The sequence below is a fragment of the Dipodomys ordii genome, unplaced genomic scaffold, assembly GCF_000151885.1.
Source record: "Dipodomys ordii isolate 6190 unplaced genomic scaffold, Dord_2.0 Scaffold40, whole genome shotgun sequence".
Classification (NCBI taxonomy): Eukaryota; Metazoa; Chordata; class Mammalia; order Rodentia; family Heteromyidae; genus Dipodomys; species Dipodomys ordii.
The window spans coordinates 15,345,995-15,371,936 of NW_012267256.1; the positions used below are offsets into that span (position 1 = coordinate 15,345,995).

Sequence of the window (25,942 nt, forward strand, 5' to 3'; positions counted from 1 at the left end):
CCTTATCGAAGATTAGATGGCTATAGGTCTGTAGGTTCATTTCTGGGTTTTCAATTCTATTCCATTGGTCCTGAGGTCTGTTCTTATGCTAATACCAAGCTGTTTTGTTGAACTATGGTCTCCTTTTCACTCCTACATATGAGAGTATAAAAATAAATGGTCTGTCACATGTTATACAAGTTCTCAACCTTCTAATTCATTCCTGTATATTCTTTTTTTTTATTTCCCCCTGGCAGAGTTGTTAGCTTCAGCATGATAATATCAATATGAGGTTTAATGTGTTCTTTTTTTGTCAGTGATGGGGCTTGAACTCTGGGCCTGGGTGCTGACCCTGAGCTCTTCAGATCAAGGCCGTGCTCTACCACTTGAGCCACAGCACCACTTTCAAATTTTTGGTGGTTACTTGGAGATAAGAGTTTCACAGACTTTCCTGCCTAGGCTGGCTTTGAACTCAATCCCCAGATCTCAAAAAATTATATTAAGTGAAGTAAGCCAGGCCCAAAGAAACATAGGTCCCATGGTTTCCCTTATTTGCAATAACTAGAATATTTCTGAGACAAGCAGAAAAGGTCAGATAAGTTGATGTTAGGTGAAATGAACCCCAAGATAAGTATTCAAATGTTTTTTTTCGTTCTTGCGATTGTTTCTAACATATTTATAAGATGATTTCTTTGTTGCTTTGAATGTCCTTTCCCCATGCTATAACCCCTGCTTTCACTATATTTGATGTCAGTATAATTGTGGAGGGGAAGGAAAAAACCAAATCGTTTAAATAGGGATTCAGGTGGACCCATTGCAACAATGAGATGTACAATTTGTTATATCGAAAAACGAACTTTACAATTTTGGCCGGGAAGGGGGCGGTGGGTGGGAGATGGGAAGGGATGGAAAGGGGAAACAAAGGATGAGGCAACAATGCTTGATAAAAAATGTACTCATTACCTTGCCCATGTAATTGTAACCCCTCTGCACGGTATTTTCACAATTAAAAATATTTTTCCTCTTGACATGGATAACTTGAAATATTCATTTGTAATATGTTCAATTTATTTACATTTCCCTATGAAAATATTACATCTTGTGATACAGAATGTTTTTAAGTCCCTACACCAGTAATAGCAATGTCTTATTTCTTGAGACATATTATCTTTTTCATTCTCATACTTCAAGAGAGATACCTTCTCTTGTTCATTGATATTTATTGGAAATGTTAATAAAATATTGTCAACAAAACATGTAGGTGCATTTTCTTTCCATGTTTCAAATTCTTTGCTAAATTCTAATAATGATTATTTTTTCCAAATTAAGTTACATACTTCATATATCTGTTATTTTACTTCTCTTTCAACTGATAGATCATTATTTAAACTAGAGTTTTAAAATTATTTGTCCAAATACCCATTATTTCAGAGTTTCGATTATTGATATTTATGAGCATTTGTTGGGGTCATATTAAATATATGATACACATTTCACTTTATTATGCTTTTCCTAACTTCTGGAAAATAATTTGATAGTTTTTTAAAAATTAATTTTATTGTTTTTTTTTAAATTTTTAGTATTTAAAAATTATCATCTTTAATTGTTCAAAGGAATTGCATTTAAGAGAGCAATTTATAAATACAATACAGCCCTTTTACCGTTCTCACCCATCCTGCCCAAACTCCTCACTCTTCTTAATGTTATAGGTTATACATTGAATTCTAGTCTGCATTCCCTCCTCTTCTCCTCTTTGTTCATCTGTACCTTTCTACTTGACTCTACCCTACCCCTTTTGATTACCTTGTTCTATTATCTTATTTTTGCTGAATTTTGATTTTGACTTTTTAAGGAATTACACTATTTGAGCTCTGCCTTAAATCTATCATACATCAGTTACATTTGTATACACTCACATACCACCCACCTAATGAATTTATTTATGGGTTTGTAAGGTAAATGTAGATTTGGTATAAAGGATTATATGGATCCTCTGTCTCTCTGGGCCTGACTTAACTTGCCTTAACACATTTTCTGCCAAGTTTTTCCATTTATTTACAAATGATACCATATCATTCTATTGAAAGAATAAAATCCATTGTGTACATATACCATTTTTTTTCTTTTGATCTACTTGTCCCTTGAGGGGCATCTGGGCTGATTCCATAACTTAGCTATGGTTGAATACTGTTGCAATAAGCATGGTTATGCTGGTGGCTTTACTGTATTTCAGTTTAAAATATTTTGTGTGAATGTACAAGAGTGGAATTTCTGGATCATAGTTAAATGTTTATTTAAAAATTTTTTATTGTCAAGGTGATGTATAGAGGGGTTACAGTTACATAAGTAAGGTAATAAGTATATTTCTTGGCAAACTTGTTACTCCTTCCCTCAATTTTCTCCTACTTTCCCTCCCCTTATCTCCCACCCCCAAATTGTACAGATCATTCCCAACATACTGTCTTGTGAATATCGCTTTGCATTGGTTCCCTCTTGTCTTTTGTCTCACCATTCTGTTGTTCCCCTTCCCTTTCCTAATTCAAATAAATGTATAAACAATACCAGGGTACCAAAATCAAATACAATGACAACAGGGGTTATACATAGGATTAATAGAGCGAAATTGTTTTTCCTTAGTAGTGAAAACAACTATGTGTTGTCTTTTATGATACCTTGATTCACCATGGTTTACCTTTGCTAATATTGTCAAGGAAGCACCTTTTGTTTTTAATTTATATTTATTAGTTTATTATTTTAAATTTTATTGATATCCATTGGAATAATTTTCATGTACTTAGTTGAAAAATATATCCTTCTTGCTTTTTTTTTTTTTGGTCGGTCTTGGGGCTTGAACTCTGGGCCTGGGTGCTGTCCCTGAGGTCTTGAGCTCAAGGCTAGTGCTCTACCACTTGAGCCACTTCCGGTTTTCTGGTGGTTTATTGGAGATGAGAGTCTCATGGACTTTCCTGCATGGGGTGACTTTGAACTACGATCCTCAGATCTCAGCCTCCTGAGTAGCTAGGATTACAGACGAGAGCCACCAGTGCCCAGTTCCTTCTTGTTTTTATAGATTTTCTGATGTCAACTGTAAGATATGTGGATTCAGAGTTTTCATTCATTGTATTTGCATTAACTGCTTTAAATTCCTCCTTGTATAATTTTCTATATTTAGAAATTATGTTGATAATTACAGGAAGGAATAGAAAATGTTCTAGGGCTCCTTAGCATAAGCTGAAATTTTCTTAATAAAGACCCCAAAACACAACAAATCAAAGAAAAATGGGATTGCATTAAACTGCAGAGCTTCTATACGGCAAAGGACATAGCAAGATAAATACAAAGCTCAGAGCTTGGGAGAAGATCTTCACTAGACATACAACAGACAAGGACCTCATATCTAAAATATACTTAGAACTCAAAAACTTAAATCCCTCAAAATAAATCTTCAAAGAAACAACTTCCCCATTAATAAGTGGGCCAAGGACTTAAAAAGAGGCTTCTCTGAAGAGGAAATAAGAATGGCCAATAGACATATGAAGAAATGTTCAACATCTCTGGTCACAAAAGAAATGCAAATCAAAACAACATTGAGATTCCACCTCACCCCAGTTAGAATGGCTATAATCAAGAAATCTAATAACAACAAATGCTGGAGGGGATGTGGCCAAAAAGAATTCTACTACATTGTTAGTGGGAGTGTAAACTTGTTCAACCATGCTGGAAAGTAGTGTAGAGGTTCCTCAAAAGACTATACATAGAGTTCTACTATGACCCAGCAATCCCACTTTTGGGCATTTACCCAAATGATCACAAACAAGGCCATACTAAAGCTACCAGCACAACTATGTTTATCACAACACTATTTATCATATGTAAGATATGGAACCAACCCAGATGCCCCTCACTAGATAAATCAATCAAAAAATCCCTCTGTATATGTACATACATACATACATAAACACATACACACATACACATAATGGAATTCTGTGCTACCATTAGAAAGAATGACATTGCCCCATTTGTAAGGAAAAGGAAAGACTAGGAAAAATCATATTAAGTGAAGTATGGCCAACCCAAAGATATATAGATTTCATGGTTTCCCTCATTTGTAATAATTAGTATATGTCTAGGATATGATGGATGCTAAGCAAAATAAACTCCAAGACATGGAAACAAGAGGTTTTTCTTTGTTGTTGTTTTTAATGTGACTTCTTTGTGTTTTTTGTATTTTTTAATTTTCTTTTCCGTATGTTTTATCCCTTGTAGTCACTGTAACTGATTTTGGTATACTGGATCTTTATATATGTTTATCTGGAGTAGGGAAGGGAGAGGGAACAACAAAATGGTGAGACAAAGGACAAAGGGTGAAACCATGCAACAGCAATACTCACAAGACAGTATGTTGGAAATGAACTGTACAACTTGGGGAAGGGAGGTAAATGGGAGTAAAATGAGGAAGTGGGTAACAGGTTTGACAAGAAATGAACTCACTATATATTGCATGTAATTGTAACCCCTGTGTACATCACCCTGACAATAAAATTTTTAAAAAGTTGAAAAAAAGAAATGATGTTGATATATGTGTCTATAGAATTAGGAAGACTAACAAAAGACAACTGAAAGTTTTTGGACAGGCTTGACTAAGTAAAAAATTTCTGTATTAGAAATGAAAACAAAAACAAAACAGAAAACCAAAAACAGGTGCATCAATACTTCATGTACTTTGACATACTTAAGTATCTTTAGTGACTTTTGAAAGAATGCTTTCTCTTTCCAGGACCAGGATTGAACTCTGGCCTTTGCTCTCATGGGACTTTCTTGCTCACAGGTGGCCCTCTACCACACATCTCTAGCCTGATTTTATGCTAGTTAATTGGAAATGGAGTCTTGTGGGTTTTTTAAACTATGATTTTCCAATCTCAGCTTACTGAGTAGCTAAGATTATAAGAATAATTCAACAGCACTCAGCTGAAAGTTGATGTTTAATGTATTCTTTTAAATATTTTTCCCATTATGTTTCTGTTATTGATTTCCAATATCATCCCAATATAGTCTGAGAGCATGCTTTGTGATACCTACTCCTTTAAATTTGGCATGGTTTGTTTTGGGGGTTGGTTTGTTCTCCTTGAGACAGGATCTGGATGGGGATATCCTAGGCTAGACTGGAAATTATGAACATGCTGCCTCTACTTTTTCCATGTTGGGAATATTCTGTTGTACCCACCCTACCTAAAATTTTGTGTATTTAGCTCTGAACAATATCTTTGTTTCGTGTTGATAAATATTAAATGTGATCTAGAGAAGCATATGTATTTTTCAGTTGCGTAAAATATTCTCTAATACCATTATGTTGACTAGGATGCTCACTAAAAATTTCCAGCTTCTTCCAGCCCAGTTTTCCAGTCCTAGGAAGAATGTTAAACACTCTTTGCCTTGGGCTTTTCATCTGAGGTCTTGTCTCCTTATTAGAAAATGAAATCCCTTATCCACCCTCAGGTGCAATGATTTCATCCAAAACCAAAGTTAGTAAGTCCCAAGAGAGGAAATATTTTTGTAGCTTTGGTCTCAGGCTTGTGACAGGAAACTTTTTGCATGAATGATATTGGGATGATGTAAATGGATTTCATCAGAGAAAGTTTTGACATTTAAGGTCACACGGTCAGCAAGGACCCAAGGCAGTCGTTACCAAAGTAACTGAAGCATTCCAGCCTCTAAAGTTGAAGATAGGGAGGGTATACCTCATATAACCCAGAGGTCTTGATAATCACAAAACATTGTTGTATGACTCGTGCAACTGCCCATGACAATTTCTTGTACAGAAGTCTTCACAACTACATATAATTTTCTTTCTCTGGGGGAACAAATAACTATGGCAAATTTAGAAAGTATACATCAATAATTGACTCATCGTCAATGCAGTAATCAAGCTGAGAGTTTGCAGTCTAAACTTTGACCATTATCTCTATTTGAATAGCCTAGAGGAAATTAATGTATTTAAGAGTATATTGCCATAACAGATTGCTACATCCATACAAATGTACCACTACAGATCTCTAATATGTATGATTTTTCTGAGAACCCTTCTTTTCTCCTAATAACAAATCCTTGAAGAAACAGCTGCCTGATTAGTAAGTGGGCTAAAGACTTAAAGAGAGACTTGTCTGAAGAGCAAATAAGAATGGCCAACAGACATATGAAGAAATGCTCAATATCTCTGGCCATTAAAGAAATGCAAATCAAAACAACATTGAGATTCCACCTCAATCCAGTTAGAATAGCTATAATCAAGAACTCTAATAACAACAGATGCTGTCTGAGAGGATGTGGCCAGAAGGGAACCCTACTGCACTGCTGGTGGGAGTGTAAACTTGTTCAACCACTTTGGAAAGTAGTATGGAGGTTCCTCAAAAGACTACACATAGAGCTTCCCTATACCTCAGCAATGCCAATTTTGAACATTTACCCAAATGATCACAAACAAGGCCATACTAAAGCTACCAGCACAACTATGTTTATCATAGCATTATTCACCATAACTAAGATATGGAACCAATCCAGATACCCCTCAGTAGGTGAATGGGTCAAGAAAATGTGGTATGTGTGTGTGTGTGTATACATATATACATATATGTGTACACACACAAAGACACACATATGTGTGTGTATATATATATATATATATATATATATATATATATATATATATATAATGGAATTCTATGCCTCCATCAGAAAGAATGACATTGCCCTATTTGTTAGGAAATGGGAAGACTTGGAAAAATTATATTAAATGAAGTAAGCCAGGTGCAAAGAAACATAGTTCCCATCTGCAATAACTAGTGTTTGTCTAGGACAAGCCGAAAATGTCAAAATCTATGTACATATGACCATATAAGATGATGCTAAGAGAAATGTACCCCAAGACAGGGACACAAGAGCTTTTATCTTTCTTGCAGTTGTTTTTAATGTACTTATAATGTACTGGGTGATTCTTTTGTTTCTTTCGTATGTTCTTCCTCCATGGCAGGACTGCTGTTTTACTGTATTTGATTCCGGTATCCTGCATCTTGTATATACACTTTATTTGGGGAGGGGACAGGAAATAGCAAAATGCTGAAATAAGGACACAGGATGACCCATTGTTATAACAAGATGTACAAGATACTATGCTGAAAACAAACTTTACAGCTTTGTGGGGGGAGGGAGGAGTTGGGAAGGTGGGAAGGGAAGGAATGGTAGGGGAAAAACAAAGGAGGGGTAACAATGCTCGATAGGAAATGGACTCATTACCTTGCTCATGTAACTGCATACAAAATATACAAAATTTATAAAAAGAAAATCCCTTCCCTTTTCCCCAAACCATAAGCAATAATGTCAATTGACTGTATTTCCCACTAATCAAATTATGTTTGATATAGAATATATGATAAGCCCTCTACAGCTGTGGAGCACACAGCTGTTTCAGAGCAGTGAAATTATTCTGCATAATGTTGTGCTGTGCTGACATATCTGTGCCAATTACCATAGAATATGCAACAGAAAATATAAATCCATACTAAAATTGCCTTAATAATGGTACTTTTTTGCAGTGTACCACACCAATGGAAGATGTTATTAATAGAGGAAATGAAAGACTCCAATGTATAGTATCTTTTAGTACTTTCTGGTGAATTTTAAGTGAATCTAATTTGGCTCTGAAAATTGAATTTATTAGTTTTAAGGAAAATATACTTTCTATTTAGATAAGCCCATTCTAAAATCATTATCAAGCATCTCAAATTTAGCTAGTATAAATAGAAATATAAGAGAGAGTGGAAAGGAGTATAAAAGATGTGTGAAGAAAAAACTGTTGAGCCTGGCACTGATGACTCACATTTGCAATCCTAGTTACTCAGGAGGCTGAGATCTGAGAATTGAGGTTGAAAACCAGCCCAGGCAGAAAAGTACCAGTGAGACTCTTATCCCCAATTAATCACTCAAAATCTGAAAAGTGATGGTGTGGCTCAAGTGGTAGAGCATTGGCCTTGAACACCCAGATGCTCAGCGACAGTGTACAGGTCCTGAGTTTCAAGGCCCACAATGACAAAAAATGTGATTTTTATAAAAATAATGAGTTTCAAAACATTCTAGGAATAGGCAGGTGCTGGTGGCTCCCTCTTCTAATTTCTCAGACTGAGCTGGATTGGAAGTCAGTCTGGGCAGAATAATCTGAAGAGACTCTTATCTCCAACAAGCCAGCAACAATCCAGAAATAGAAATACTGACTCAAAGGGTAGATCTCACTTGTTTTATTTTGAAGGTTAGTCTTTCTTATTCCTGTACTTGTTTTTCTCCCTTATTTTCATGATATTAATCTTCCTTTTCTGTGTGTATGATTCCTTTATGGATCCTTTATAGTGCTGATTGGACAAAAGGACTGCATCAGAAGATGTCAAATAAGGTACAAGGAAAAATGGCCAGAAAGTGACAATAAAAATCAAGACTCAAAGGATAATGATAAGAGGGCCATATGCATGTATCCATACTCAAAGGAAGCCATAGAACATTTGGTATGGCCTGTGCAAGGATTCCAGGCCCATTCTTATATAAGAATGTAAGGCTTTGTTAGAATTGTTTTCCCTATCCCCTGAAAGAAAAGACAGGAACATATTTTCTACCACTCAAAATATTTTAGATACAAAATATATGAGATGACCCGTATGACCATGGAGCACAGAACAATTCAGGCTAGTGAAGAGATTTTGTACAACACATTTGGCACAGGCTATTATGTTTACTTATAACCTTGTAATAGAAAATGTGAATCAGAATGGAAATTTAGACTTTATTGGATAATGATGCACTGAAGTTACTCATGTATCTTAAGAAAACAACTCTGATTCTCCTCAGGCAGTCTGTTCATATATCATTATTGAGCATTTGAAATATAGCTAAGGAGAGAAATGCCATGAAGTAAAAGAGTGAATTTCAAACCTTTTATCAATAGAAGATATCAAAAAGCTTGATATCAGTTACCCTATTGGTTACATGTTACTATGCTAAAAGTTTTTGCATATTAATTTGAACAATGTATATCATAAAAAATAGTGTCTTATATAGATCACAAGTCAGGCATTTCAAGTTGTAACAAATACACAGGATGTTAGGGTGGTTAGGATATTACTGCAACCAGTATGTAAATTCACTTTGTTGCTACAAGTAAATATTCTATTTTAATGTGGACAGAGTATATTATAATTTAAGTTGTGATACAAATGATTAAGGTTTTAGTCCTTAGTTTAGGAGAGCATGGTCATTTTTGGGAAAAGGTCATTGGAAGTGGTTATTAAGTTAGAGTTAAGTCACTAGCATGGGCCCTAAGTCAACATGGTTGGACACCAATAACAGGAGTGGGGCAGAGCTAGGAGGTTGAGTGATGAAAGTATTGTGCATGGGTTTCTGGGAATGAGCCCTAGTGCAGTTCCCAGTAAGCTCAATGATTGTTTTATACAGCTATTTAATTGGGTTTTTCTCTATTAATTCCTAGTTTGTTAACCGAAATGGTGTTCATTTTATTTACCAATGAAACCTTATTCTTCTTGCCATATTCTATATTTATGAAAAAGTGAGAGCTCATGGATGATTGTGAACCTATATATAGATGATGGTGAAATTTGTTAAGAGTCTTTATATAACCCACTTGACACTATGTTAGAAATGAACTATACAACTTTGGGGGGAGGGAAGTCAGGAAAGGAAAAACTGGGAGAAAATGAGGGATAGGGAGACACAGTTCTAAAGGAGATGTACTCATTACCTGACTCATGTAACTGTAACTCTCTGCACATCACCGTTACAATAGTGTGTGTGTGTGTGTGTGTGTGTGTGTGTGTGTGTGTGTGTGTGTGTGTGTGTATGTATTTGTCAGTTATAGGTCTTGAACTCTGGGCCTGGGCACTGTCCCTCAGCTCTTCAGCACAAGCTTAGCGCCCTATCATTTGAGCCACAGTGCCACTTCCAACTTTTTCTGTTTATGTAGTGTTGAAGAATCGAACCCAGGGCTTCATGCATACAAGGCAAACACTCTACCACTGAGTCACCTTCCCAGGCCTAAAAAAAAATATATATATATATATATATATATATATATATTGGGTCCAGTCGTGGGGGCCTGAACTCTTGGCCTGGGCACTGTCCCTCAGCAATTCAGCTCAAGGCTAGCACTCTACCACTTGAGCCACAGCGCCACTTCCGGCTTTTTTCTTTTTGCTTGTGTGGTGCTGAGGAATCGAACCCAGGGCCTCAGGCATGCCACCTTCCCAGCCTTGACCTAAAAATATTTTTAAAAAGAGTCTTTATATGTATAGTGAAGCATGGAAAGGGTTATGTAGGCATCATCAAGCCATGTGTTTGACTGAATATAGATCTTAGATGTTAAGAAGAGGCCCTTTGTTTTCAGTATGTTTACGTGTGTGTGTGTGTGTGTGTGTGTATGTACACACACATATATATATACATATATGTAAACATATACACATATGTGTATATGTATATATGTGTATAGCATGTATTCATATACCCACATGTGCATATGTATATATGTGTATGCATATGTGTATGTGCTTGTGTGTATATCCATATTTATGTATAATGTATGGGTAATCAGTTTAAACTTTTTAAGTTTTATTTACTTTTTATCTTCAAATTTTTTCATAAGTGTTTATAATTTAACAAGTCCATCTATGAATATAGTGCTTCTGTCTGGTTGAGAATCATCCCTTCTATCATTCTCCCCTCCCACCTGCCCCTTAGTCCACCAGTCACATCAAGATTCTGACTTTCTTTTTTCACGATTGTACATTAAGTGTCATAACTGTTATTACCCATTCCTTTCCCCATTCATCCTCCCCCTTCCCACTGGCTCTTTCCATTGAAAATGTGTTTCAGTTTCCTGTATTTACTGTACCAACTGTTTAGTAATTGTTTTATGTCACTGTAAGCCTACATTTTTTTTTCTCTGAGGTAAATTATTGTAGGCAACAAGGGACCAGGTCTTATTTTCAATCTCATCCACTCATCTCTCTGTTTGATAGGAGAATTAAGACCATTAATGTTTAGAAATTATTACAAGTGTGTAGTAATTCTGTCCTTTATTGGTTTTGTGTCTAATTTTACTTACTTCTCATAGGCTTCTCCACTTGTCTAGAGATTCTTTCCCAAGCCTTCTTAGATGTGTTTATATTCTTCTCTTTGTAGGATTGATTTAAGTATCTTGTGCTTCTCTGGATTAGTGGTCAAGAATTCTTCAGGTTTTGTTTATTACTGAGGACTTTTAATTCTTAGTAAGTCAGGAAGAATATCTTTGTTTACAGTTATTTTCTTCCACTATTTGAAATATATAACTCCATGGCATCCGTGTTTATGATGTTTGTGTTGAAAAATCACCTTTTATTTGGATGGGCTTCTGAGAGAAAACAATGGTCAGATTACTGTATCCAACAAAGCTACCCTTTGGAAGTGAAAGGAGACATAAAAATATTTCTTGATAAATAAAATTTTAGGAATCATTAAAAAACAGTGGTGTTGAGGAATAAACCTCAAAATGATTGTTCAAGTAAACGTAAAAACTTATTATTTAAATTCAAATGGAAACAATAAAACTCAACAGCAGAAAGAATAACCCAAGGGTTCCTGATGACACTAGTGAAGCACATATAGCATCAAACCTGGTATGGGGGAGAAAGATGGAAGGTGCGACAATAAGATAAATTTTACTCATCAATTGATATTTTGAATTGCAACTCCTTCATAAACTACTTAATGATAATAAAATATGATTTAAAAATCTGCATGGTTCTGTTGCAAAAACATACACATATACTAACATAATAAAAAAAGGAAATCCAGAAATAAGAACATACTTTTCCAGCCAATGAATGAAAAAAATTTTAATTAAAAACCTTACTGCCTTATATATCCAGCTTTTGAAGTGAATGGTGCTGTGGAAATTTTATAGCCATGTATAGAAAACTGAACCTAGATCCCTAAATCTTAGCCCCAAATTCGTTCAATAGATTTAATATATTAATGTAAGACTTGAAATACTGAATGTACTGTAGAAAACATAGAAGATGTGTACTTGAAGATATACTCATAAAGTTTCTGAGGAAATAAATGCAATAATTGATAAATGTGATTGGATCAACTAAAAAACTTCTGTAACTTGGGCTGGGATGTAGCTCAGTGGCAAAGCGCTTGCCTAGCAAGTGCAACGTCCTGGGTTCGATCCCCAGTACCAAAAAAGAAAAGACAAAAAAAAAACTTCTGTAATTCACAACTTAATTAGCAGAATAAGTGAAGAATCCATAATGAGAAAGAAATATTTTCTAACTAGTAATTGAAGGAATAATATTCAGAAAATAGTGCAGTTTGTAAACATCAAAAAAGAACAAATAATTTGATTGATAAATTGGCTACTGCATTAAGCAGTCATTTCTCAAAGTGAGTTTTCCACATCCTACACCATGATGGAAATACATAGTAAATAAACTAAGATAAAAGCTCCCCTCAATCAGAAAACAATCAACAATAAATTGTGGTTAAGTACCTTTGTATAGCAGATTCTAAAATGTGAAGGAGCCATTATGGAAGTCAGTAAGAAGGCTTCTGAAGAAATTAACAATAGCCAAGTGCTGGTGGGTCATGCCTGTAATTCCACCTAATCATCATATAAAATCAAAATATCTAATGTAAAAAAACAAATAAAGTTCTCCCAAAAGGAAAGGTTAGGAAAGCTACAGGAATAATGCTGAGGAACAGTGGCCAGGCTCAGAGTTCAGGCCCCATGACTGACAAAAAAAGTTAAAATCATTGAAATGAACACAATGACCCTATAATTAAAAGAACACATGGTAGAGAAAGGAAAAAATGAAAAAACAAGAAAAGGAAAAGAGGGAAAATAGTCCTGAGTAAAAATATTTCTATCTATCTATCTATCTATCTATCTATCTATCTATCTATCTATCTATCTATCTATCTATCTATCTAGAGTCATAAGAACAGAAATGTTCATATGTGCTCCTTATGTGTTCATATGCTCCTAATGTGTCTATTGGCCATTCTTACTTTTTCTTGGGAGAAGTCTTTTTTTGGGGGTCCGGTTGTGAGGCCTGAACTCTGGGCCTTGGTGCTGTTGCTCAGCTCTTCAGCTCAAGGCTAGCGCTCTACCACTTGAGCCACAGCACCACTTCCGCCTTTTTCTTTTTGTTTATGTGGTGCTGAGGAATTGAATCCAGGGCCTCATGCATGAAAAGCAAGCGCTCTACCACCACTGAGCCACCTTCCCAGACCCTTGGGAGAAGTCTTTTTTTTTTTTTTTTGGCAGTTGTGGGGCTTGAACTCTGGACCTGGGCGTTTGTCCCTCAGCTCTTCAGCTCAAGGCGAGCGCTCTACCACTTGAGCTACAGCACCACTTCCGGTTTTCTGGTGGTTTATTGGAGATAGGAGTCTCACGGTCTCTCCTGCCAGGGCTGGCTTTGAACCGCGATCCTCAGATCTCAGCCTCCTGAGTAGCTAGGATTACAGGCGTGAGCCACCGGCGCCCGGCTTTTTTTTTTTAATCGAATTTTTTTTATTCTATTAATGTTGTGGTACCTGCACCACTTTTTTTGGGGGGGGGTCCGGTTGTGTGGCCTGAACTCTGGGCCTGGGCGCTGTCCCTCAGTTCTTCAGCTCAAGGCTAGCGCTCAACCACTTGAGTCACAGCGCTACTTCCAGCTTTTTTCTTTTTGCTTATGTGGTGCTGAGGAATCGAATCCAGGGCCACATGTATGCAAGGCAAGTGTTCTACCACTGAGCCACCTTCCCTTGGGAGAAGTCTACTTGTCCTTTCTTTGAGGATTCATTTTGGGGGTGCGTAAGTTTTTAAGCTCAATATATTTTAGATATGAAGCCCTTGTCTTAAGCAAAGCTAGTAAAGATCATCTACCAATCTGTGAGCTTTCTATTTATCATGCTAGCTAAGTCCTTTGCCATGCAGAAACTCGTCTGTTTGATGCAATCCCCATTACCCAGTCTTTCTTTGATTGGTTGTTATTCTGGATCATAGGATGTTTTGACCCATGCCAAGGACAGTGTTTCCCTGATAGCTGTAATATTTTCTTTTCTTTTTATTGTGAAAATACCGTACAGAGGGGTTAAAACTACATGGGCAAAGTAATCAGTAGATTTCTTATCAAGCATTGTTGCCTCCTCCTTTGTTTCCCCTTACCATCCCTTCCCATCTACCCCCAACCATGCCAAAATTGTAAAGTTACTTTTTTGACATAACATCTTGTACATCTCATTGTTGCGATGGGTCCACCTTTCCCTCCACAAATTATACCTACATTAAATACAGTGAAAACAGGGGTTATATCGTGGGGGAGGGACATACAAAGCAACAAAGAAATATCTTATAAATATGTTAGAAACAATTACAAGAAAAAATATTTGAATACTTACCTTGAGGTTCATTTTGCCTAACATCAACTTATCTGACTGTTTCTGCTTGTCTCAGACATATACTAGTTATTGCAAATAAGGGAAACCATGGGGCTTATGTTCCTTTGGGCCTAGCTTACTTCACTTAATATAATTTTTTCCAAGTCTTTCCATTTCCTAACAAATGGGGCAATGGCATTCTTTTTTATGGAGGCATAGAATTCCATTGCAGAACTTTTGCATGGCAAAGGACATAGCTAGCAAGATCAATAGAAAACACACGGATTGGGAGAAGATCTTCACTAGCCGTATAATGGACAAGGGTCTCATATCTAAAATATACCTGGAACTCAAAAAATTAAATCTCCTTACAACAAATCCTCAAAGAAACAACTGCCCAATAAATGAGTGGGCTAAACACTTAAAGAGAAATTTTTCTGAAGAGGAAAGAAGGATGGCCAATAGACACACGAAGAAATGCTCAATCTCCCTAGCCATAAAAGAAATGCAAATCAAAACAACATTGAGATACCACCTCACCCCAGTTAGAATGGCTATAATCAAGAACTCTAATAACAACAGATGCTGGAGGGGATGTAGACAGAAGGGGACCCTGCTGTAATATTTTCAAGGTACCTCATCATACATTGGCATCTTTGATCCATTTGGAATTGATTCTGGTGCAGGGTGAGATATAAGGATTTAGTAACATTAAGATTCTAACTCACCCCAGTTACAATTGCAAGAAAATTAACAATAGGAGATGTTAGTGGAGATGTGGCCAAAATGGAATGCTATACACTGCTAGTGGAAATGTAAACCTTTTCAACCACTCTGGTAAACAGTATAGATTCTTCAAATACTAAACATAGAGCTTCCCTATTAAACAGCAATCCCACTTGTGGGCATTTATCCAATGGATCACAATGTTCATGGCAGCATTGTTTACTATAACCAACCTAGGAAATTAACCCAGATTTCCTTCAGTTTATGAATGGATTAAGAACATGTGGTATATATACACATGCTTCCATCAGAAAGAATTATATTGCCCCATTTGTAAGGAAACAGAAAGACTTGGAAAAAATTACATTAAGCAAAGTAAGGCAGACCCCAAAAAACATAAGTTGCATAGTTTCCCTCATTTATAATAATTAGCTTATGCCTATAAATCTACAACTAAACACAATGGTAGTAAAAGACAAAAAATTACATTTGAACACCATAAAATGTTTCAAAAAATAAACAAGACTTTAAACATTCACACAATGAGAACAAAGGATGAAATTCTTAGGAGAGGATCACAACAGCTTAGTATTTATGGGCATATGATCATATAAAATTACACTTATCAAAATCAACTACAAGGAATGGCAACAAGCGGTTTTTTTAACTGTGTTTTGTGTTTGTTCTCCTTTTGTGACTGTTTTTGATTTTTGTACCTTTTGTCTTGTATGTAATTTTATCTGCTTTTCGGAGGGTAAGGGAAGCACAGAAATGGTGGGACAAAAGGTAAAGTAATTCAGCATTGATACTCACTAGACACTATGTTGAAAATGAACTCTACAACTTGTAGGGGAGGGTGGTTGAGAGGGAAAAACTGGGAGAAAACAAGGCAAAACGTGATGCTGTTCAAAACGAAATGTACAGGTTAGACTACATAACCCTCTATCTCCAATCTCCTCTTCTGATCCCAAAGTCACTTGGTGTCCAGTAGGATTGTTAAATTGGATGTTTATTAGAAAAGGATGAGGCTAAAAATGATGCAATAACTTATGGTGATGTGTGTCCTGGATTTCAGAGAAAACATAAGCATTATCAGAGTCCCTCACTGCCTTTCATTTCTGCTTCACAATTCAGGTACAGCACAGACCCCTATTAAATAGAAGAAAGAGAAGTCTATAACTAACATACAAGCATGTACTCGATGCCAAAATTTTCTACACAAATATATAAGGCTCAGTTTCAAACAGTGAAAATAATGCTAGAAGATTTACCCCCCAAAAAATCACAAATCCAACTAGAATAGAAATAACCACAGTATCACCTGTTAAGTAGGTAAAAATTAATATCTAAGTTGGTTCTCTCCTTTTTTTTTGCCAGTCTTGGTACTTGGACTCAGGGCCTGGGCTCTGTCCCTGAGCCTCTCTGTGCTCAAGGCTAGCACTCTACCATTGAGCCACAGCACCACTTCTGGATTTTTCTGTTTATGTTGTACTGAGGAATCAAACCCAGGGCTTCATGCATGGTAGGCATGCACTCTACCACTAAGCCACGTTCCCAGCCCAAGTATCTAAATTAGAATTATATTGTATGTCATATTACTTCTTTGTATGATTAAATTAAATGAAACAGGCATCTATGTGCAGAGGTTCAAGTTTTGAAATGTCATTAGGTAGCCCAAGAGAAAAATGTCATGTGCTTTTCTTAACACAAAATACATAATAAATAAATGAAAATAGAAAATAATGTACTTCTAGTTAAAGATACCCAGTAGAACTTTCTGTGAGGAAATGGTGCTCGTTTGACTGCCTAACACTTCCTACCAGACCCGTGTGGTTAAGGAAATACTATCAAAGAGGCAATGGCTGCTGAGGAATTAAATTTTATTACTTAACTTTGTTACTATTACTTTTCCTTGTCTGTGTCAGAGAATCAAACTCAGTATCAGAAGCTTTCCCTAATGGGATAGCCCTCTACCACTTGATCTATGTCTCCAATCCCTGTTATTAACTTTTTACTATAAGGATTCAACTCTAAGATTGTGTGAGTGACTGCTAAGAAATTTTCTTCGGTTATTTATTTCTCCCATCTTCTCATCCCTCCTATGTCAGTGATTTCTCTCCTTTGATAGCCTCTTTTTGAACACAAATAGTATGAATTTTAGTTTCATGGAAAAGTTTTTTTGACACATGAACATATACCTGTTTGTGATTGGATGTTTCACAGGCAGCCTAGCTTAGAAGCTGTGCTAACATTCTACACATGTCTCATAAAATCACGCATTACCATGCTCCTTTATAGCCACTGTATTGGAGAGGAAAAAAATCTCTCTAAGGCAGGACCTTTCATAGCTAAACAGTTCTTCTACTTTCCATATGAGCTTCAGAGTGGAAAGCATTGTACAGAAAGTGGCTTTCCACCAGAAATGAACCTGAGAAGTGCACAATATTTCAAGCCTGAGAATAGTCTCAACTTGTACACAATCAGGTGGTAGAAACCTGGACATCACACCTTCTTCCTCCTTTCTTGACAGAAATGGCTACAGTCCAGAGAAAAGTCAACCCTGGACGTGGCTGGCCACTGACACTGAACTAATGATACATACAAAAGGGCTTCCCTATGTTTACAGCAAATGATTCTCCAGTGTAAAATGATAACTCCAGCCCATAACAAAAATACTTAGAGAAGGGCAGTTTATCCACTCCAATGAAACTATAGGCCAGGGTCTCCTAATGGAGAGAATTTAGACCTTGAGCCTTTTTCTTTACTACTTTGGCCGTTATTTCCTGAATTCTGTCCTTGACAGTAATGCCTTCTGCATGTAGCAGTATTCTAGAAATCAACAAAAGTGCCTGTCCTTGCTCCTAGCCAGAGCTATTAGAACCTGGGCCTCTCCTCAGTTTCATGGAGAAAACCCCCAAAATATGCTTATTCCAAGAAGCAAAAGCCAGGCCACTCAAAGACCTGAGTTAAGTGGGACTTTGTACCACAAGACAAAATTCATTTAAATCAAACGTTATGTTTGCATCATTTAAAATTCACAGCCAGTCTTACAGGTCATGCCTTGAAGCTCAGTTCTGGAATTATGATGTAGTAGAAGTACAGTGAAATGGGCTCAGGTTAAATGAGTATGAATCATCATATGCAAATCAGGAAATAAATTTGGACTACCACAATACAATTTGAGATTCCACAATGATTCCTACAGAGAGATATGACAAATGTGGACAAAGCTCATATGGGATAACTGGGGAAACTCACCAGGGGACAACATTTGGAGCAGATGGTAATTCCTATTCTCTTCTTAGTCAGATTCCACAGGAAAATAGCAATTCTCAAGATGGCCTGAACTCTTCGCTTTCTATTACTGAGGGAAATGCACCCTCTTCTGTCCTGCTCTTTATATAGGCAAAACCAGTCATGAACCTCATTAGTGTCACCTGTTTGGAGATTCATCCTAATTACACAGACACTGAAATAACCTGACCACTGCATTTTCCAGGCAATAGTGAAAAGCCAACTCTGTCACAAGAGAAGCAAAGAGATCCAGTAGTTAAGAGAATCTATCCATTTGTAATTAACACTTTTATGTGCATTCTTTGTATAAAAGTAAGTTATTGTTGGAAGCCATAACAGAGAATCATGCACTATGGGCTTCAGTGGATTCTAAATAAAATGTGTAGTAACTGTAGATTGGGACTACTTGGATTTGGTTGGTTCCCAAAGACCAATATGTTATGGAGTTGACCTTATAACATCCTTAGTGCTAAACTACATTTCATTGTTTCCCTAAGAGAAAACATACAAAGCTTAGTGCAGAAAGAGAAATAATAGTTATACTGATGCAATCCTTCCTTGAGAGGAGCAATTTCATTATTTTTTATGAATAATCATTTATTTCACAACCCTCAAGAGGCTTTAGAATCAACTCTTACAATTTACTACAGTTACTTAGGGGGATGGATGTGTTCACTCACAAGGTGATTGATTTTATATCTTTTTACTGACAGAGGATGTAACATCTTAATCTCTACCAACTGAAGTTTTCATTTGTTGGCCCTTTCAATATTCTGCTCAGGTGATGTTACTGGCAAGGCAATAATATCAAGTCTCTTGCTTTGTGGTTTTAAAGTACTGCAAAGTTGGGCTGGGAGGTTGGCTCAGTGGTAGAGTGCTTCCTTGCATGCATAAAGCCCTGGGTTCAATTCCTCAGCACCACATAATCAGAAAAAGCCAGAAGTGGTGCTAGGGTTCAAGTGGTAGAACATTAGCCTTGAGCTGAAGAGCTGAGGGACAGCGCCCAGATTTCAGGCCCCAAAACTGACAAAAACAAAACAAGACAAAAAATAGTGCAAAGTTCTGTGATTCTACTGACCGGAATGCCTGGGGAGTAAAATCTCTGGAGAGAGAGTTGTTCCTGTATCCTTGCCAACTCTCCTGCTCAGGTGCCCTCGAAGTAAAGGATTTTATACTGGATAGAAAGGCCAATTTTAATCATTTCACTTCTTATTCTCACCTGACCACTGGACACTTGCATTCAGCAAAAGAAACAGATTGCAAATAAGTGAGGTGACTCTAAAAAATCACTGCCAGTGCACCTTGAATAAAGCATTTTCATCAGGAACCAGATTTAATCTTTATTTCCTCAACTTGCATTACACTGCTTTACACAAGTTGGCATTTGATGAGTATTTCCTGAATTACACCGACTACTGATCTAAGAACTTCTGTACAACTTTCTAAAACTCTCTGTTATCTACCCTATATATCACTCTGAACACATCTTGACCATAAATATGCATCTTTAAAGGGCTGAAAGAACCCTAAAAGGAGAGCTAGGCAGTCCTCATTTGCCAGGGAGATAGAGGAGTGACAGCACCAGTCAGGACAGCAGAGTCTAGGAACAAGGCTTCCCTCTGCAGCCAGGCAGGCTCCCACAGCATTCACATCAGGACACATTCCCATCCCAGCTACATTCAACAACCCACCACACCACACTTTCTGACAGGACCCATAACTTCTGCATAGTCTGTCAAGAGTGGACCATTTTGTGAAATAAAATACAGAGAATAGGCAATGCAGCAGTTTCTCAGATACTTACCAGAAACCCATTTAAACACAGACTTGAAGGAAACTTTGAGAGCCCACTGCCCCAAAGCCCTGAGTCCTGTGGCTGTACGTGCCTGGGTCTCCCATGTCCCTTGAGTAGGACTGTCAGACCCTGTCATTAATCAGAGGACCCTGTAGGTGACTTCAAAAACAATATAAAAACACCCAGGTTATGTTACAAATGTACAGTCTCTTCCCCATATACACATATACTTCCACTCCTGAAATTATGATTTGCAAAAGGTCATCTGCTTTGGACTCTACCAAGCCAGAATATTGAGGATACAGTGGGTGGGTATATGTGCAGTCAAGGGAGAAGGCTGTGTACAGAGGGAGAAAATATATGGATTCACATCAGAAGCACAGGGCTCTATCTGTGCAATGGATGGACTTCTTGGGAGGTAACTGGGGTCACTCAATGATGTCAGCAGGGGCAGACTTAACCTGCAGTTTTTTTTAGGACGTCTCCTGTCTGCAAGAGGTTCTGGGACAGTACCACACAGCCCGATTCCACATCAGTGACAGTGACCTCACAGTTTCAAAACAGAAGTCATGTTATCCTAAATCCAAATGTTTTCCAAGTCTATAGATTTCTACTAAATTCTCAGATTCCATAGTGAAATTGTTTAAATGGTCACAAAACAATCCAATATTCATTTTTTTTAATTCAGAGGATTATTTTCTTTCTACTGAATCTGTAGACCATTTCATTTACTGTGGCTTTACAATTCTATTGAGTTTCTGGTAAATAATAAGCTATGTGAGGGGCTGGGGAGGTGGCTCAGTGGTAGAGTGCTTGCCTTGCATGCCTGAGGCCTGGGTTCAATTCCTCAGCACCACATAAGCAAAAAGAAAAAAAGCCAGAAGTGGTGCTGTGGCTCAAGTGGTAGAGCGCTAGCCTTGAGCTGAAGAGCTGAGGGACAGTGCCCAGGCCCATTGTTCAGGCCCCACAACTGGACCCCTCCCCCCAAAAATAAGCTATGTGGATCTCAAGATAACTATAGCTATTTATTAATATTTTTGTATGGACAAAGATTATTAGTCGTAAGTGCTTTGGATGTGTTTTGTAGATGAATTCTCCTGGCACAGCATTTAATAAAATAATAAAAGAATGAAACTGCAGCATGCAGTGTGCGGTGAAATGCCTGTTGATCTACTTGTTCCATTTAACTATAATTTCATGGTGCCAGTGCAGAAGTAAGAAATGAATGTTTGCTACACAGAAAACTCTAAAATCAGCAGCACAGCCTATCAGAACACACAGCACATACACTGTTGGAGGACTGGGAACCAGGTAGGCTTTTTCTCCTTTAAGAAAGCCTCAGAACACAGAAATGGAGGGCCAACAAATGCTGCAAGGTCCTCGCTGGACACTATGTTAAAAATGAACTATAGAACTGTGGGTGGAGATGGGAGGGAAAAACTAGGAGAGAGAGAGAGAAGGGATGACATTGTCCAAAAAGAAATGTTCCTTTTGCCTGATTTGTGTAGCTGTAACCACTGTACCTATCACTTTTATAATACAATAAACATTTTTTAAAGTCAGGCCAGGTGCTGGTGTCTCTGCCTGTAATCCTAACTACTCAGGAAGCCAAGCTCTGAGGATTGCAGTTCAAAGCCAAAGGGGGCAGGAAAGTCTGTGAGATTCTTATCTCTGATTAGCCACCATAAAACCGGAAATGCCACTGTTGTTCAAGTGGTAAAGCACTTGCCTGGAGCTGAAGAGCTGAGGGATAGCCCCAAGGCCCAGAGTTCAAGACAACCACCAAAAAATAAAAAATTAAAGCCAAACCATTGGTCTTAATTTAAAAAAGAAAGAAAGAAAGTCTCAGATGGTGGTGCTTCCCTTTACCTGTCTGTTCTCTGTGTCTGAGGAGGCTGTGCCCACCTGGCAGCCTGCACCTCTCTGGTCTGCTTACTGGGTTGAGTGCCAACTCCATACACCTATGATGCTAATGCAGGACCAAGCCACCTGGGCTAGGGCCAGTGATTTCATTTTGTAACTAAGTTCTTGGAAGATTTATCCACACCAAAACACCAGCGAGGACACTGGCTTGACCTTCCTCTCCAGCAATCCCATCTTATGCTCTCCTCTCTCAACATGCTCCTGCTAACCTTACCACAACGAGAGCTTTCTTGGGGACTGAAAGACACCTGGGCTCCCAGAGTCAAAAGTACTTTCATCTTCCGGACTTAGGAGGGAAAATCAACTATAAACCACCTCGTGCTAGCTTCATTTTCAGAAGCAGGCCAGCCAGGGTTTTCATAAAAGTTTATAGTAATACAATGGCATTTTCTCAGTTTCTGATACAGGTTTTAAACGACTTTCTGCACTCACGAATGTATCCCGCCACTCCTGGGTTCCAGGTCTGCATAGAAAGAATCACGAGCATCCTGAACAGGGCGGTAGGGCCATGTCTGAGTCTGAGTGCTCCTCCACTGGCCATCACTCCAGTCCTCCGCTTGGTGCTAACGCCTCCTTGCTGCTCTCTTCTTCTGTGTGTTTCAAGTAGGCAGAGCACACCCAAAATAAGCTTCAACCTGTAAACCCCACCGCAGCCCTCCAGCACACTGCTCTGTGCCCTGGAGCCTGCTGAGCCTCCAACCCAGATGCTCCTTGGGACCACTATCGCCACTTGGTGCCGCGAGCGCCCCTGCTGGTGTCCGCGAGGAAGTGCAGACCAGACATAAACCCCGCACATTTGCCAGGTTGAGCCTGGCCAGGAACCTTTAGACTCAACTGTGCTAATACACAGAATTACTGGGCACCACTGGCTCATGTCTGTAATCCTAGCTACTCAAGAGCAGAGATCTGAGAATCACAGATTGAAGCCAGCTGAGGCAGCAAAGCATGTAAGATTTTTATCTCCATTTTATCAGGCACATAGCTTCCCCCCTGCCCACCCCAAGCCACACAAACACAAAGCCAAGAGTGGAACTGTGTAGAGCACTCACCTCGAGCACAAAAGCACAAGGACAGCGTCCAGAACCTGAGTTCAAGCCCCAGGACTGGCAAAAAATTAGATAAATTAAAAATAAACCTAATTTGAAAATGGCACAGGGCATCAACCAGAATTTTTCCACAGCAGAAGTACAGCCTCATGAAACATCACTAGTCATTAGGAAAAGGCCAAACCAGAGGGTCCCATCCCTTTACATCCACTAGGATAGCTGTTATAAAGCAAGCAGAAGCAAGTGGAGCTGTGCTCAAGTGGAAGACTGTTAGCCTTCAGCAAAAAAAAAAAAGCTCAGGAAGAGGCTTCTGCCCTCTTCAAGCCCAAAATCAGCACACACGAAAAAAAAAAAAAACAGAAAGTTGATGTTGGTAGGAATGTGAAGAACATAGAACCCTACTTTCTTGCTAGTTTTTTCTTTAGGTTGTTTTGTTTGGCAGTCGTATGATTTGAACTCAGTACCTCACACTAGGCAGAGCTAGGGCCACACCTATTTTTTGCTTTTTAGTTATTTTTCAGATATTTTTCAGTTATCTTTCTGGTATTTTACCTTAACGCCACCTTTGGACTTCAATCCTCTACTTCTTGTTCCTGCTTAGATGGAATTACAGATGAGAGACACCAAGTCATCCTAGGCCATTATGCCATTTCAGCAGGAAGCATCTAGACATCGACAATAACTCTTTTTAAAGAAATTAGTGAGTAAAATTGAGAGTGGGGAAAATGTAAAAGGACCCGACATCTGAATATGTTTACATGTGAAGATTTAACTCATGACTTGACCAGGATGCTTCCAGTTTCTTGAGTTTTTCAAAGGCAGCATTTTTCTCTTCTTTCTCACTCTCCTATCCCCCCACCTACCCACCCACTTGCCATTTCCTAGGAGAGGAAATTCAGGATGATTCTCATACCTTCAGTCAAGGTCACCACACTCCTCTCCTTATCTTGCTTTCCAAGGTATTGAAGGAACATTTAGGACGATGACTACATCTCTGGAGACTTCTGGTTAACACATTTGGAAATAAGCAGGCCAAGAACACCATTAGGCTGGAACTTCACACCTCAGCACTTAAATTCATCAGGAAGTCCATGCTCCTGGACCTGTCCATAAAAGCCTCCTTCTTCCCCTACCCACAAGGACTGCTCTTCTTTCTCAGGCAATAGCTCACGTAGGTCTCATTTTGCCTGAAAATTTATAAACCTTTATTTCCTTTACTCTAAGACATTAATCTCACTGACATTGAATTGACATTGAATTCAGGGAACTGAATTTCCAGTAACATGGGAGAGTTGGGAGCTGCAGACAGGGGTCATCTTGAGACTAAAAAGCAAAGTGAACAACACAAAATCCAGAGTAAATTTTCAAAAACTGTTAACTATATGGGCTTTAAGCAGTGATCTCCAAAGAAACAGGTTATGTCTCAGTTCAAGGGAAAGGCACAGGAAATGGATGGAAGTACGCCTCTGACAGGTTGAGCAGGTGAATTTGGAGGTAGGAATCTAGAGGGCCCAAGAATGAAGGACTTGCTGAGCTGGTGGCAGGGGTAGGGCTTTGTGACACATCACTCCTCCCCCTTTGTGACTTACTAGAAAACCAGGTCTTTGTGATGTAGGCCTTCATTTACTATATATTGCCAAAGAAACTCCCAGAGCTCAGTTGCTCAGGAGCAATAGTGCAATTCAGATGATGGAGAATCCTCTCTTGTCACTGAAAAGCGTTGCTATACCATGGCTGAGCCCGGAACTCGCCACCTTTGCAATGGATATGATCCTTGCCATTGTGGGTGGGGTGGGGCTCTTCCGCCTGCTACTGCTACTTCCCTGCTTCAAGGAAAATCCATCTTCACCAACACCTGAGAGAAAGAACAAACTGACTAAGGTAAGATCCCTAGGGACAGACCAATCAAAAATGAGTATACACACACACACACACACACACACACACACACACACACACATTGGAATTTTACTTATCAGTTAGAGTGATATTGTAGCATCTGTAAAGGAATGGAAGACTTAGGCAAATTAAGTGAATTAAGTCAATCCCAGAGACAAAGGATCCATGTTTTCCTTTATATGTGGAAGCTAGATTTAGCTTATATATGCACAAATACGGTGGGTGCTATTCATGTGTACACAAATGTATTGACTGAGATATGGTAGAGTCAAAGCAGATCTCAAAGTGGAATTCATTAGAAAGCTAAAAATCCAAGTTCAGTAAAATAAAAAACAACAGGAAATGAGTTCTTGACAGGGTGGGGAGGAGGCAAAGGGAAAGGGGTAGTCACTGGAGAAGAGGGGGAAAATGTAGACAAGAATCCAATGTATAATCTATCACAATAAGAAGGAAAGGGCTGAGTGGGGGAGGAATGGGAGACACTGTGGAAAGGATTAACAGTGATCAAGATACATGATATTCACAAACTGCTTTGTGAAATGGCAACTCCTGTTTACAACTACTTGATAATTTTCTAAATGGTTCTTTTGTTTACTGATGTTTGCACTTCTCCAAAACAAGTAGCAAGGCTTCTAGAGGGGAAATTCCAGAAAAGAAGAGAGCCATCTTCTCCTAGGCACTATCAGCACAGGGCACAATGTCAGTAGCATAAGGTAGTATTCTGAGCTCTCAGAACAGCTTTGTGGTGTGCAGCAAGTACCAGGGTTAATTCAAACCCTGAAACTCAGCAACCAAGGACTGAGGTCCTGAGAGCTGA

At 38.3% G+C, this 25,942-nt stretch overlaps 1 protein-coding gene across 1 annotated transcript in view; it reads left to right on the forward strand.

The window, feature by feature from the left end:
- The window catches only part of LOC105987223 (ral guanine nucleotide dissociation stimulator-like), a 109,384-nt gene that overhangs the window by 27,778 nt on the left and 55,664 nt on the right, over positions 1-25,942 (forward strand). Inside the window, 1 exon segment of the mRNA XM_013018417.1 lies at positions 24,819-25,107. Within this exon segment, the coding sequence (XP_012873871.1) occupies positions 24,819-25,107 (289 nt within the window).